We start from the raw sequence: 14,967 nt of genomic DNA on the forward strand, positions 1-14,967 counted from the left end.
GCGTCTTGTCTCTTTCTCGAGACATGTCTTATCTCGTGCGCATTCGTTAACACTTGGGAAGGATTATCTTTCTACTCAAAGCATTGTTTTTATAATGGTTGCATATTTATGATAATTGCTGTCCACATAAATTACAGTCTTTTCAGTTGAATTAATTATTATTATTATTATTATTATTATTGAAATTGCAATATCTAGTTTAACGTTGGACGATTATGCACCTACGCTAAGGGAGAATGATGATGAATGAAATGGTGAAATGAAGAAAGTGGGAGGAAAATGGAAAATCTCAAGAAAACACATACCCATGCACACGGTATTTGTCCACCTCAAATTTCACTTGGCACGAAGTGGAATCGAGCCACGGACCCCCTGCACCAAAGGTCCCTGCAATGCTTTATTATTATTATTATTATTATTATTATTATTATTATTATTATTATTATTATTAATAATAATAATAATAATAATAATAATAATAATAATAATAATAATAATTGAAGCGAGCTTAACGAGTTTCAACCGTACGACTCAACCAACGTTTGGGCGCCTGTTCGTTCGTCTGCTCCTCTCATAAAAGACATTTCATTTTAATGAAACTAGTAAGTGCCTTCTTTTAGCTCTGCGAAGTAACTATTGCTTGGAATATGAATCTGCAAAACATAAGAGGTAAAATTAACCAAATGGTGCAAGTTTCCACTTATATATACAAAACAATTTTGCAATATCAACTACGTGAATCTTGTCCCATAAAGAATCCGAAACCCCTACACCGAAGAGCCCTCCGAGATTTGATCATTGTCCACACGGACTGAAATTGTCATTTGAAGCCAAGACTTTAATATGAAGCCAATAATTTCTTTAAAATAGACGGAAAATTCGGAAGTTATAAGCATTTTCATATTTTTGCCTTTTCCCATAAGGGAGACGTAGCCCCCTATACTGAAGACCCCCCGGAGATTTGATCATTGTCCACTCGGACTGAATTTGTCATTTGGAAATAACACTTTAATATGAAGCAAAATATTTCTTTAAAATAGACGAAAAATTCGAAAGTTATAAACATGTTAATAATTTTGCCTTTTCTCATAAGGGGGCCGTATTAGCCTACACTGAAAAGCCCCACGAGATTTGATCATTGACCACTTGGACTGAAATTCTCATTTGAAACCAAAACTTTAATATGAAGCCAAAAATTAAACTTTTACATCAATTTAAACTGACTGGGTTCCGGTTCCCCCCACTATTGTTTAGTTTAGTTAAGTGGTAATTTGTGACAGCTTCACATCATCAAAAGAATGTTTCACTTCCCCTCCCCTCCCCCAGGAGTTCGTGCTGGATCCACCACTGGGATCAATAGACACTCTTCCTATTCTTTTTTTCACCCTTGATTGTGTAGGGGCTCCCTCGTACAAATAAAGAAGCGGTAATATTACAATCAAGGGGCGCTATATATTAGGTATTTTTTTAGTTACCTACCCCTAACCGCACAGGGCCATCTTTCGTAGAATAAAAAATATTACGTGATATTCCAATCATGAAAGGGGAGAGGATGCTGTAAATATATTTCTTATTCATTTTGTCTGTCCTGCTTATCAAAAATTACTTTCTGTTGGAAGGCTACTGAAATGAGAGGGGCAAAATAAAAAGTCGTACACCCTCCTACATGGTTGCTCAAATAAGTACTAAAGAAAGCATTTTAAACTAAGATATTTAAGATTTAAACTAGGAAACTAAGATATTCTACATTATGTAAGGATGGCATATTCAGGATTATTATTATTATTATTATTATTATTATTATTATTATTATTATTATTATTATTATTATTATTATTATTATTATTATTATTATTATTATTATTTGAATGTTTTTGGAGCACCGAAATTTTGTGAGACGAACAATGATATGTAGAGGTTTAAGATGGGTGGTCATAGAGGAGGAAAAACCAGGATTTTTCTCTGTCTGACTCTCTAACGTAAAGATTATGTGCTGAAGGTAAGAAGCATCATCATTCTACAATAGGTTGCTTTTACGTAGAATATCAATTACTTGAGTTCTCCTCCTTCGGTCTACTTACCTTATGTAGTAAATTCAAAACAATTTCAGGGGGGCGCGGTGGCTCAGTGGTAGAGCGTTCACCTCTGGTGCTTCGGGTCCCGGGTTCGATCCCAGCCTCCGCCAAGTGAACTTTGTGGTGGACAAACACCGTGCTCGTGGGTTTTCTCGGGGTTCTCCCGTTTCCTCCCACTTTTTTCATTCCACCATTTCACTCATCTCTCATAATCACCGTCTCCTTTAGCCTAACCGGCATAACCGTGGGACGTAAAACTCTTCAAAACAATTTCAATTCAATACAAATACATTGTGAAACTTTTCCGTAATTAAACATCTAGGGAAAATTAAACATTTAATAGGGAAATCTGTTATCAAAATATCCAAACACGTAGATAGAAGACTATCTAGTGAGAAATATTGTGAAACTTTATAAAATTCTCCAAATTAGAATTAACATTTACTAGGAAACATTCGTTATGCGCCAGCGAGCATATGGTGAGCAGTGAGCACAGGGGAAATAATTACGAAACTGTTTGCAAACAAAATTAGGGACGCTAATACAAGTACGACAACATCATTTTTTCTTTTTTTGGTATCGTCATGAGTTTTACACATACGTTACAATTTGATTCTTTCCCAAATAAAAAAAATAAAAAAATAACCGTAGTGTAGTGATAAAAATTATAACGGCAGTTCCACGGGACCGAACCCGCTACCTTCAGCATACAGACTCGTTGCTTTAACTAACTGAGCTATTTGTTTTTGTACGGGAACTGAGCCTGTTCCGGTAAAGACGATATTTCATTACGATCGTCCTACCAATTCGTCCGTTTCCATAGATAATTTCCACTATTTGCTCTATGTTTATGTTAATACTTAGCATATATTCATATATTTGGAGTTTGCAGATAATGCATATAATAAGACATACTAGAAATATTCGTTAAAAGTTTAGTTTGTAGATTTAATCCACATTTCTCTCAATGACATAGATGTCGCTGCTTCGTGTTGAAATGCAGAATTCCCTCGTGTTCTTGAAAATTTCCCACTTTAGCAGAGTTGGTAATTCTCGAGATTTCTGTCGATTTAATGTTTTTTGCTTCTAATTTCTTTATTTTAAGCTAATATCTAACACAAATATTAAAAACGGGTTTGTTATTAACCTGTCCTGCTGGGGAAACCTTCCGAAATTTCGAACATATAAAGAAAACGGAGATATTTTCAAAAAACTTCAAAATAAAGAGACGCGTCATTTATTTTGCTCATGGTAGTACCTTGAAATTTGATTCCAGGATAAAATTTTGCCATTTGTGCCTGTAAGTGGTTACTTAAAGAAAGGCAATAGAAAAATGTAACATATACACCTCCAAAATTTGAAACGGGTGCATCAATGTACCCATGTCTTATAAAAGGGAATGGAATCATACAAGATAATAATGCCTCGTAAAAGAGGATAAAATAGATCAAATCTTATGAAATTGGCAATTTTGGCAATTTTGGCAATAGCTACGTACTCCGGATCTATACTGGGCCGCGGTGGCTCAGTGGTAGAGCGTTCACCTCTGGCGTTTGGGGTTCCGGGTTCAAACCCTGCTCCCGCCAAGTGAACTTTGTGGTGGACAAACACCGTGTGCGTGGGTTTTCTCAGGGTTCTCCCGTTTCCTCCCACTTTCTTCATTCCACCATTTCATTCATCTCTCATCATCAGCGTCTCCTTTAGCCTAACCGGCATAACCGTGGGACGTAAAACTCAAAAATTTCATTTCATTTTTCCGGATCTATACTACTTAGTGTTGTAAAATTTCCGGAAATTTTGAACCTGTTGGTAAAAAACAAAAGAACAAAAATCTTTGTGTTGGGTTAATTTTGCTAGTAATGGAACAGTTTTTTTTTTTCTTCGAACGCTTGAAAAATGTAAGTTGAGAAATTTCAATATTACGAATATTTTTAAAAAATGCTCGAAAATAAAACTGTTGCAATTATTCTTGAAAATTAATAATCTGCACTTATTTTCTTTATTCTATGTGCTTTTTAATTGTTTATTCGTGGATATGCATTAAATACAGAATTTTTAGTTACATACAAGCCTATCAGCATGAAGCGTTTCTGTTGCAAAAAATAGGGTTCTTGAATGGAATTAAGTTCTTAATATATTCTTTGATCTGGTGACGTTTTGCTAATTTTAACCAAATTATTTCTTAAAAAGAAAAAGCCGGCAAATTTCACAAATACTCATGCACTAAAACATATAATTACTATTATTTAATATTCTAATATAGACCACCTTTATATAAACGTTATGTACAAAATACTGTAAGTCAGCAAATTCCAGTTTTCTAGTGCGACAAATTATTTATATGTATCAAAATGAAAATGACTATGTTTGTAACTTAATAACTCCTGAACCACCTGACCGATCTCGATAAAATTTTCAACATAGATGAGGCTCAGGGCTGTATGGTTTTTATCATTTCACTTTGAAGGTGCAACTTGAGGGAAGGGGGCAGGGAGATATATTGAATATGAGGGAACCGGTCAAAAACCCCACAGCCAAAACACCCACACTCAAGAAATGTCAAAACGCCCACACAAACGGTCATAACCCCCACACAAATGGACAAATCTCCCAAACACACGAACGGTCATAACCCCCACAGCCAAAACCCCCACACTCAAGAAATGTCAAAACGCCCACACGATCGGTCATAACCCCCACACAAATGGACAAATCTCCCAAATACACGAACGGTCATAACCCCCACAGCCAAAACCCCCACACTGGTAATCGGTCATAACCTCCAACGGTCATAACCCCCACACAAATGGACAAATCTCCAAAACACACGAACGGTCATAACCCCCCACAGCCAAAACCCCCACACTCAAGAAATGTCAAAACGCCCACACGATCGGTCATAACCCCCACACAAATGGACAAATCTCCCAAATACACGAACGGTCATAACCCCCACAGCCAAAACCCCCACACTGGTAATCGGTCATAACCTCCAACGGTCATAACTCCCACACAAATGGACAAAACAGCCACACATGGCAACGGTCACAATCCCCACATAAATGGACAAAAACCCCACACAAATGGACAAAACTCCCACACAATCGGTCAAATCTCCCACACTCTGAAATGATCCTGGTTGTATGTCTTGCCCTTGTACTTTTTAATAATATTTTTTTTCCACTTAAACCGATGTTGCAACTATTCTTCTTGCACTGTTTTGTAATGACAGAAACACTAAAGTGGGCGTCGTAAAGAGCCGCAACAAAGACGTGCAATCACGATATTTTTAGAGTGTGGGGGATTTGTCCAAATGTGTGGGGGTTTTGTCCATTTATGTGGGGGTTTTGTCCATTTATGTGGAAATTGTGACCGTTGCTATGTGTGGGAGTTTTGTCCATTTGTGTGGGAGTTATGACCGATCGTGTGGGCGTTTTGACATTTCTTGAGTGCGGGGGTTTTGGCTATGGGGGTTTTGACCGTTCGTGCGTTTGGGGGATTTGTACATTTGTGTGGGAGTTATGACCGATCGTGTGGGCGTTTTGACATTTCTTGAGTGTGGGGGTTTTGGCTGTGGGGGTTTTGACCTAGACCCGAATATGACCGATATTCGTGTCGAAGCCATACTTTTCGAGGTCGCTGAGATGAACAGCCGATGCCGCTTAAATCCAAATTCAGCCTCTTTAGTACTCTTAAGAGAGGATGCTGACATAAAGATAATTGAAAATGACAGATATTAGTGTCAAATTCATCGTTTAGGTGTCCATAAGGTGATTGGTGACAGTTTTGGTGTATTTTATGTCCAAAATGAAACGTATTCTCCCCATGCGAAGAACGGGTATTCTGCTAGTCTGTAATAATAACGAACAGAAGTTTCATATATTCATCCTTTAATATATTTCTCGCTGGTCAAATTTATTCATTTGTGAGGTGTGTGTGTGTGTATGTGAAAAAATAAGATCATATCTCTTTTTGAGTTATTCGAAAATATGCAAATACTAAAGAGGGGTTTTACCAGAAATCAAAAAACTAAAAAGTAAAATTAAAACCTGTTACTTTAAGTATTTTATCTGTTAGTGAAATACATTGTATATAATAGTACAGACATGTTACAGCAAGTAAGTTTAGAGCTTTTCTATTTCAAGTGTATTCTCTAAAAAGAAGTGAAACATTCTTCCACCTCACCCCCGACGACCTCCTATGGAGGAAAGCTTCACCTTGCTTTGGGGAAAGAACCCTATCCAGATCAAAATTTTTGAAGGATCTCGCCCACAGCAACTTGTCTCACCTCTTTCGAGGGAGGTGTGAGAAAACACAAATTGACAGCAGCGCTAGCAGGGCCACACTTGAAATAGAAAGGTTCTAGCATGACGCGAAGAAATAGTTCTTAATTTATATTTTTCGTTTTTGCCAATATTTCCGAACAAATTAATTTTTCTAATGGGTTCAAAATTTCCGGAAATTTTACATAGCACAAGAAAGATATCTCTATAAAATATATGTTTGATTTAACATATTAACTAAAATGATTTTGGCCTCTTTATTTTAATGTGTCTATATTAATTTTAAGTTAACTAGGATCACATTTTAGTTTCTTTTGCTGCCATAACTCGATTCTATCGCGGTGCTAACTTTAAAGAGTTTGGATGAGTGGTGCACATATATTTGTTGCCACAAAATTTCATTATTTTAATATGAGAAACATAAGTACTCAATTATCTTAGTAGGGGGCGGCGGTGGCTCAGCGGTAGAGCGTTCACCTCTGCTGCTTGGGGTCCTGGGTTCAAACCCTGCTCCCGCCAAGTGAATCTTGTGGTGGACAAACACCGCGTGCGTGGGTTTTCTAGGGGTTCTCCCGTTTCTTCCCAATTTCTTCATTCCACCATTTCATTCATCTCTCATCATCACCGTGTCCTTTAGCCTAACCGGCATAAGCGTGGGTCGTAAAACTTAAAGATTTCATTTCATTTCATTTTCAATTATCTTAGCTTTAAACCAGTAAATATAAAATAGTTTTGATTTTAAAAGCATAACATACTAAGATATTAGAAAATTTCAAATTTCCCCAAATTTTCCGTTTTCTTTCCAAGCTCAGGTAAAAAAAAAAAAACGTAAAAAACTGTTTTTTACCCAAAATTTCCGTTTTGTTTTTAGGCCTTCATAACATAGTCATAAGTTCTAAGTTTTGAGTAAATTGGAGAAGAAGGTTGACAATTCCCACACAATTCAATGCAATGACACATACCAAACAAGCTTCTCCTGTCATCTGCAGGTATATTTCGGAAACTAAAATGCCTACATATTGTTATGTTGTACGATTCCGACCCATTCCACCTAATAACTCAATTTCATCGGAAGTAGAGCTTACCAGTTTTCCCCGAGCCACTGCAATACGCTGGTTTTGAATGCTTATTTAACAGGGAAAATTCGAATTTGGTAACTAGTGAGAAAATCCAGTGGTTCTTTTGGTGCAAATCTAGTAATTCCTTTCTCAGAGTGATTTCACCGCCTAATATATGCAGTGCTGTTTACCAACCACGCAGAGGTATCAATTTTCTCGAAGTGCTCGGGTGCAGTCCTCTCAATTTACTATCCCTCTCCCCAAAAAGTAGTAGAAATCGAACAAAACCAAGATGACTTGCTTTGTAGACTTAATTTTATTCATTTTCAGAACTTTTGCCACTCTTAAAAGCGTCGTTCAAAAAAAAAAAAAAAAAAAAAAACTTTTCTTCCAGGTGGTTCAAAATTTCCGGAAATTTTACAATTTTACAATACATATATGAGTCATTCGGAGTAGTAAATTATTAAAGTCCTGTTGTGCCATTTTCAATAAAAAAATTATACTCCCTCTAAAAGCTTTCATAGGCACGACCTTGCTCTAAACCCCGCCGCTAGGTATCTCTGCAACCACGCCTAGTCTCATTTCGATCAAACTAACAGTGAATGACTTGGAACTATTCGAACGTTACCCAAATATATTAATATAGGCCAGATATCACTATTACTTGCCGAACAGTTTCTCTTAAAACTCTTCCCTGATACAAACAAATGAAAGGTTTCTCTAATCGACCTCCGACCGTTGTAATTTTGATACTATTTTGCACGGAAGCAAGTTTTGCGTTCAAAAAGTAGTATTCTATCCGACGTACTGTACAATGCCAACTGCGAGAATTGGTAGTTTAATTAGATTTAGATTTTTGAAAGTAAAATGTTACTTCGACTTGGTGAGTCAACATCATTCGATCTACTTCTTAATTTTTATGTGTAATTCATTCTACACTACTTCCCATTTTATTTACGCTAGTTTTAGTTATGTGATGAAAATTCTAATAAACCAATTCATTCCGGGTGAAAAGTTTGCAATTTTTGTTTTCCATTTTCTTCCCTGGTGGGATTTATTTTACAGTAGGTTTTAACCTATTTGGTGATTTTATACCTTTTCATCTGGTGGGGAAATTTGCTCATGTGTTGGCGGAAAGGTAAAATGCTCTGTGGCAGCAAGTTTTCGTGTATATGTTGAATCCTCTTTCTCCATTAAAAAATAAAATAAAATAAAATAAAATAATGGATGAACGATTATTTTGAATGAATGGACGTTCAGCATTTTCAGGTAAGAAACCTTTCTTAGTTTGTCCTTACTGTTCGGAACTTCACATACCGGATAAAGATAGACCTTTGTTAGAAATTAATGAGTACGCAAGTAAATAATTCTACCTAGGTACATTATGCTTCTATTTTAATAAAATATGTATATAAAATGAGTTACAATACTATATGGACAAATCAAATCTAATATCTTAATGTTATATATATATATATATATATATATATATATATATATATATATATATATATATATATATATATATATATATATATATATATATATAGATAGATAGATAGATAGATAGATAGATAGATATAGATATAGATATAGATATAGATATTCATATATGTGTATGTCTTATTTTGAAGGGCGTTTACTGTTGAAAAAACTTTTAGTTTTCATGATGTGAGAACATCATCATCTCCAACAACAACAGTTTAGTTTCTCATATCATTCTCCTGACTAATACAGGGTAAGGTTATCCCTGTCGAATGCACAAGTATGCATTAACTGTGAAAAAATGAAATATTTCAGTTTAACTTCCCAGGATCATGCCCTTTGAACCTAGGGAGACAATGATTAAGGCAAGTAAGTGATGAAGAAAGTATTGGTGGATTTAGAAAGTGGAAGGAAACGAGAGCACCCCGACAAAACCTACGGATACGATGTTGTCCACCACAAACTTACTTGTCCGAGGATCGAACCAGGGACCCCACACACCAGAGACAACCGCTCTACTATTGAGCCTTGTGCCCCCCATTTTAACAGTGAAAATGTTAATCTTATTTTCATCATACATCATATTTATATTTAGATAAAAGTTAAACCTTAGGTTAAACCAATATATACTTCATTTTCTACATACCCAAACTAATTTTCTTCTCGTTCTTCATGAAATTAACTTAGCTGCTGAGATAAAATCAAATTTACTCACTCTCGCCAACGAAAGTATTAATCTTAAAAAAACACTCGCAAATGTTGAACTGAATATTTTGTGTCATTAAAGGTGAAAGTAAAGCTGTCTGTGGAAGTAATAATAATAATATTGTTATGACATATGCATAATGCGTTTTCATGGCATGCGGATATAAACAGACGATGATTAAAAATTTATGACTATTAATATGTATGCATAACTGTAACTTTATTTACCCTTCTATTACCATGATTGTCGGAAACTTTTTTCATAAAAGAAATAAAACGAAAACTGTTAACAGATTTTTAGAAAAAGAATTTAAATCAATTCTAGATTGAATTACAATAATGTAATTACCTGTACACAGTGTGGCTACAGAAACATCATGACTTGTAGTGAATCATTGAAATTTTAGTAAGAAAAATGTAGTTGTACATTTAAAATAATTGGAAAATAAAATATCATATAAAAACTATATAACTTATCTAAGGGAAGCGGTTTAACCAAGAATATACTCAGAGCAAGACGTATTATAAATATTAAAAGCTGTCCTGCATTTTTGGTACAGTACGTGAGGGAGAGTTTTATGTCACTAGAATTTACGAGAATGCATGGGTGGCGATTAGGATCAAAGGGGGACAGTTCCCCCCAACTTTTCTGAAATGGCCTATTAATGTATATAGTTTCAACCAGGGAAATTTATATATTAACATTGATATACAAATATTCAGATCGTGTCTTGCTTCCCCCCCCCCCCCACACACACACACTTTTAACGTCCAATCGCCGCCACTGCGAGAATGCATTATGTACCATCAGGATAGTACATCCTTGATTGTAGGAAGTACAATCTGAATCTTTCAAAGATTATGAAAGTGTTTCAAACTCTCAACATTTTAGCTCACAGCACATGAAAAATATGGCTGTCCAGGGGATATTTTATTTGGATGATGCATGTACAGCATTTTGCTTCCCAATATCATCATTTCTTGCTTTCGAGATCAGAATTTGTTTCAATTCAAGCAGCTTTGTATTTGCCTAACTGATTAGTGAAAACACTTCATTTTCCGTAAGCGTTGATTCCAACTATGCGAAAATTTGCATAGTTAGTAACTATGTCTAACACTTGGGACGCGATAGAACTTTCCTATGTAATAACATGGCATACTTCTTTATATGCTCTATTAAAATAATTTGTTTTACACATTTCAAAGTTTATCGAGGTCTTTGTTATTGCAAGTTAATTATAAACTTAATTATCTTTCATTTTGAAAGTTGTTTAAAACATGCCCTGGATTTTGCAACAGCGGCCGGAAGTTCATTTTGCGATTGGAAAGGTAGACATTTACGCCGATCCCAAGAGTTTTAGTATTAGCGCGCTACCCTAGCCAGCTGTTTGAAGTTAATGTAAAATTTACAAAATACTACTATTACTACTACTACTGTTACGACGACAACAACAACAACTACTACTACTACTATTACTTCTAATTGTACTACTTTTACTATGGATTCGTACAGTAAAACTGCAAGCTTATGTAATGAAAATAGTGCTATGAAAATTTTAAAAAATAATCGGTAAATCACTTTTTTGAGTATTATTTTCAATCTTATTTTAATGAAAAAGTGTTATGAAAATTTAAAAAATGAAAAAAATTACTAGTTTATTTTCTTATCTTTGTATGAGGAATTGATGGCAAAGTGTGAAAGCAAAGAACTACCGTTACAGCGACAAGGGTTCGAATCCTGTCGTGGCATTTATTATTTTCTTCTTTATTGGAAGGTATTGTTTAGTAATTGATAATGTAATTCTGTTATTTCATTATTATTATTATTATTATTATTATTATTATTATTATTATTATTATTATTATTATTATTATTATTATTATTATTATTGCAAAGTCGAGACTTGGCTATATATTTTATATTTTATGAATTTTCTGATTGGATTTCAAGTCTTTTTGTTTAATAATCAACATACACCAATGTAGGGGGTTTGGGGGAGGGAAATATCATCCTGTTGCTTTTTATTTGTTTACTTGCACGCTACACCAAGCCTGGATACTACATTTCACCTTCCTATATCTACGGGAAGTACCCTAAAGGTTTGTTATGATGATAAGAGAGTAAGTGAATAAGTGATGAGATCAATGAACTTTGCGTATTAACAACATTTAAAGTATGAGGTTGTCAGAAAAGTCATGACGTATTTCGGTAAAGTATGACAAATGATGATTTGTGGACATACTAGAGTTATTCGTATCATGCAATAGTTATGTCGTAAATAGCTAAGATGGTGAGCGTTTTGTGTATTAATATTGTTCTTTGTTTGGTTTGGTTTTAGATATTTCACAACACATAGAAGATCGAAGACCAAAAGTTGCATGTTCACCATATTTTATTGTTTTACTTCAGGCAAGGGAAGAACGCGCGAATAGTGTTTGTGATTTTTACCATCCTCAATGTTTCTGTGTTTTTGTCCCTGTTCTTAAAGAGTTACTGGAAAATGTAAAAGTGAGTAAAACGCATAAAAATAGGAAACATAAGATACTGAGGAAGGTTCGGTAAATTAGTTAACTTTAAAAAAATAATTCAGTACCCTGACACACCAAATTCCAATTAATATGAGTATCTGTTCTGTTTGGTCTAAATCCACTTTGAGAATCTTCCAATTGCGGTTCGATTTCCTTCCTTAGTTTTTCACCAAGAATCCTTGCAAAGATTTTAGCTACTGTACTCAGGAGCGAAATCCCTCCTATAGTTATTGCAGTCTTTGTTGTCTCCTTTCTTATAAATGGGTACTATCACTGCGATTTCCCAATCACTGGGTACTTGTTCCTTCTTCCAAATCAAGTTAAATAACTTTACCAGCATTTTTCTTCCAAACGTACCTAGATGCTTTATCATTTCTGGAGAAATTCCATCTTGTCCTGGTGCTCTTCCGGCTTTTATTTTCTTTATTACCCTTTCCAATTCTTCCTGTTGGATGTTATTTTCCGTTTCTTCTGCTTTGTGTCTGTCGTTTTCTTATGACTGTTTTTCGGTTCCTCTATGCGCATATTTCCTTATTTTTTGCCTTATATTTTCGACTCTCCTATTTCTCTCTTGTATTGGTTCTTCCTTCTCTTTCAGTGTTTCTTCGAAGTATTCTCCTCATCTTTTTATTATTTCATCTTCCTAAACCAATACTTTCCCTTCTTTATCATATATTCTTTTAATTATTGGCTCTTTTTGTTCTTTTCTCATTGATTTTAGTGTGCCATAGAATAACTTTACGTTTCCTTGATAATTCTCCTGTAACCTTTTCCCGAAGTCTTCCCAAGCTTCCCTTTTACTTTTTATTACTAGATCCTTAACCTTTTTTTCCTCTGTTATTTGTATCTCTCGTAGTCGTTATCCGTTTTCGTTGATAGATAGTTTTTCCATCTTTTCTTCTTCTCTCTGACTTCCTTTTGAATTTCTTCATTCCACCATGCTGTTCTTTTAATTTGCGATCCCTCAATTTTGGATTTCCCGCATACTTGCACTGCCTTCTTTATGATTGTTGTTTTAAATTGCTCCCAAAGTTCTTCTAGGTCCTCTATTTCTTCTTTTTGTAGTAACCTTTCGAATACTTCTTCTGTTTCTTGTGTGTATGCTCTTCTAGAGTCTTCTTCTGCCAATTTCTTAATCTTTATTTTCTCTGTAACTTTCCTTTTTCTAATGACTGGTTTTCTTGTTTCTTCTCTAGTAACTATTAATTCCATTGCTAAAAGATAATGATCGCTCCCTATTTCTGGTCCTCTCATAACTCTTAGACCCTTGATTTCTTTCCAGTTTTCTCTAGGCACTAATATGTAATCTATTATAGACTTCTCTTTCTTTGATGGTTCTTCTCTTGTATACAGATGGATATTTTTGTGTTTAAATTTTGTATTGGTTATTACGAGGTTGTTTGCGACGCAAAACTCGATTATTCTTGTTCCGTTGTCGTTTTGTATTGTTTCGCCATATTGCCCTAGCAGCCCATTATAGTTCTTATAGTTTCTCTCAACTCTTCCATTGAAATCTCCAATTACTAGTGTTGATAGGTTGCTGTTGTCTATTGTTTGTTGTAATGTGTCCCAGAATACATCTTTCTGTTCTACTGGAGCATCTTCACTTGGTCCGTACCCTATAACTATTTTTTCTCGTCTATCTTCTTCCTGATCTAATATGATTATGAGTGTCATTATGTTTTCGTTCACAAACTCCCAGTCTTGTATTCTGTTTATAATGTCCTGTTGTACTATACAACCTACTCCTCTTCTTGCTCTATCGAATTTTGATACTCCTGAGTAAAATAAAGTATACCCATTCCCTATGTTTTCTATACCTTGTCCTTTCTTTTTGGTTTCGGTTATTCCTATAATTTTCATTTTTAGCTCCTTTGCTTCTGCTGTTAGTTCTTGTTCTTTTGTAAAAGTTATAGGAAAGAAATCAAAAGGAAGACCGAGGAAAACATGGCTGGAAGATATTCGAGAAATCGCAAAGAACAAGAAGGTTCCATGGAAGACGGTGCAGAGAACAGCACGAAACAGAGACGATTGGAAAGCTATCTGGAAACCCCTCTACACTGGAAGGTAGAAGAGGACGGCTTAAGTAAGTAAGTATAAGTATCTGTTCAGAGCCTTGCCGTGAAAAATCAGGGCCCGAGGTGAGAGCATGCGGCAACGCTTCCGTACATATGAATGAGGTCGCGAGAAAAGCCGCGAAGAGACACCATGGTTGGCGTAAGAAAATTTTCGAAATTAACCCTATTTTTCATTGATTTTGAGCACCTTTAGTACTTTTTCCTTCTTTTATTTTCTTTTTTTCCTGCCGAATTTTGCGCTCACTTACTTGTGCACCCGGGACCGCAGCTCCGCGCGCCCCCCTCACGGCACGGCACTGTGCCTGTCAAGGGTTTGAAACACTCTAAAGGCCAATTTCCAACGCATGGCCTTTTGTGTTTGTGTGTTAGTTGTCAATTTAAAGTTGAATTGTCTGGACTATTCTTTCTGCATAATACTTTTCTATTTTATCATGACTGAAATCAGAAAGTTTCACCATTGGAATCGTAAAAGGGTGTAATTACTGAATTCACTGCACATCCAGTTTTTTCCTTTTCCCAGAACAGTGATGTCTTGGAGTAGTAGCTTAAGCGTTAGCTTTATAATATGGGGGTCGCGGGTTCGATTCTCGCTGAAGCAATTAAGGAAGTTCTTAAAATTTGCAATATTGATACTTCTGATATACACTAACATGAAAAATATTGAATTTCTCTGGGTCTCGGAGTTGAGACGACTTAATTCACAGGTTAAATGCCAACAACACAAAAGAATGCCATCTGTATCAACCTTGATTCA

At 35.3% G+C, this 14,967-nt stretch overlaps 1 protein-coding gene across 1 annotated transcript in view; it reads right to left on the reverse strand.

The window, feature by feature from the left end:
* LOC145667623 (protein CFDP2-like) overlaps nucleotides 1–13,998 on the reverse strand; it is a 50,513-nt gene extending 36,515 nt beyond the window's left edge. Inside the window, exon 1 of the mRNA XM_081735085.1 lies at nucleotides 13,123–13,998. Coding sequence (XP_081591211.1) covers nucleotides 13,123–13,998 — 876 coding nt within the window. The remainder of the gene's footprint in view (nucleotides 1–13,122) is intronic.
* Between the last annotated feature and the right edge of the window lie 969 nt (nucleotides 13,999–14,967).

The sequence above is a fragment of the Thermobia domestica genome, chromosome 13 (assembly GCF_964235325.1).
Source record: "Thermobia domestica chromosome 13, izTheDome1.hap1.1, whole genome shotgun sequence".
In the NCBI taxonomy this organism is placed as follows: Eukaryota; Metazoa; Arthropoda; class Insecta; order Zygentoma; family Lepismatidae; genus Thermobia; species Thermobia domestica.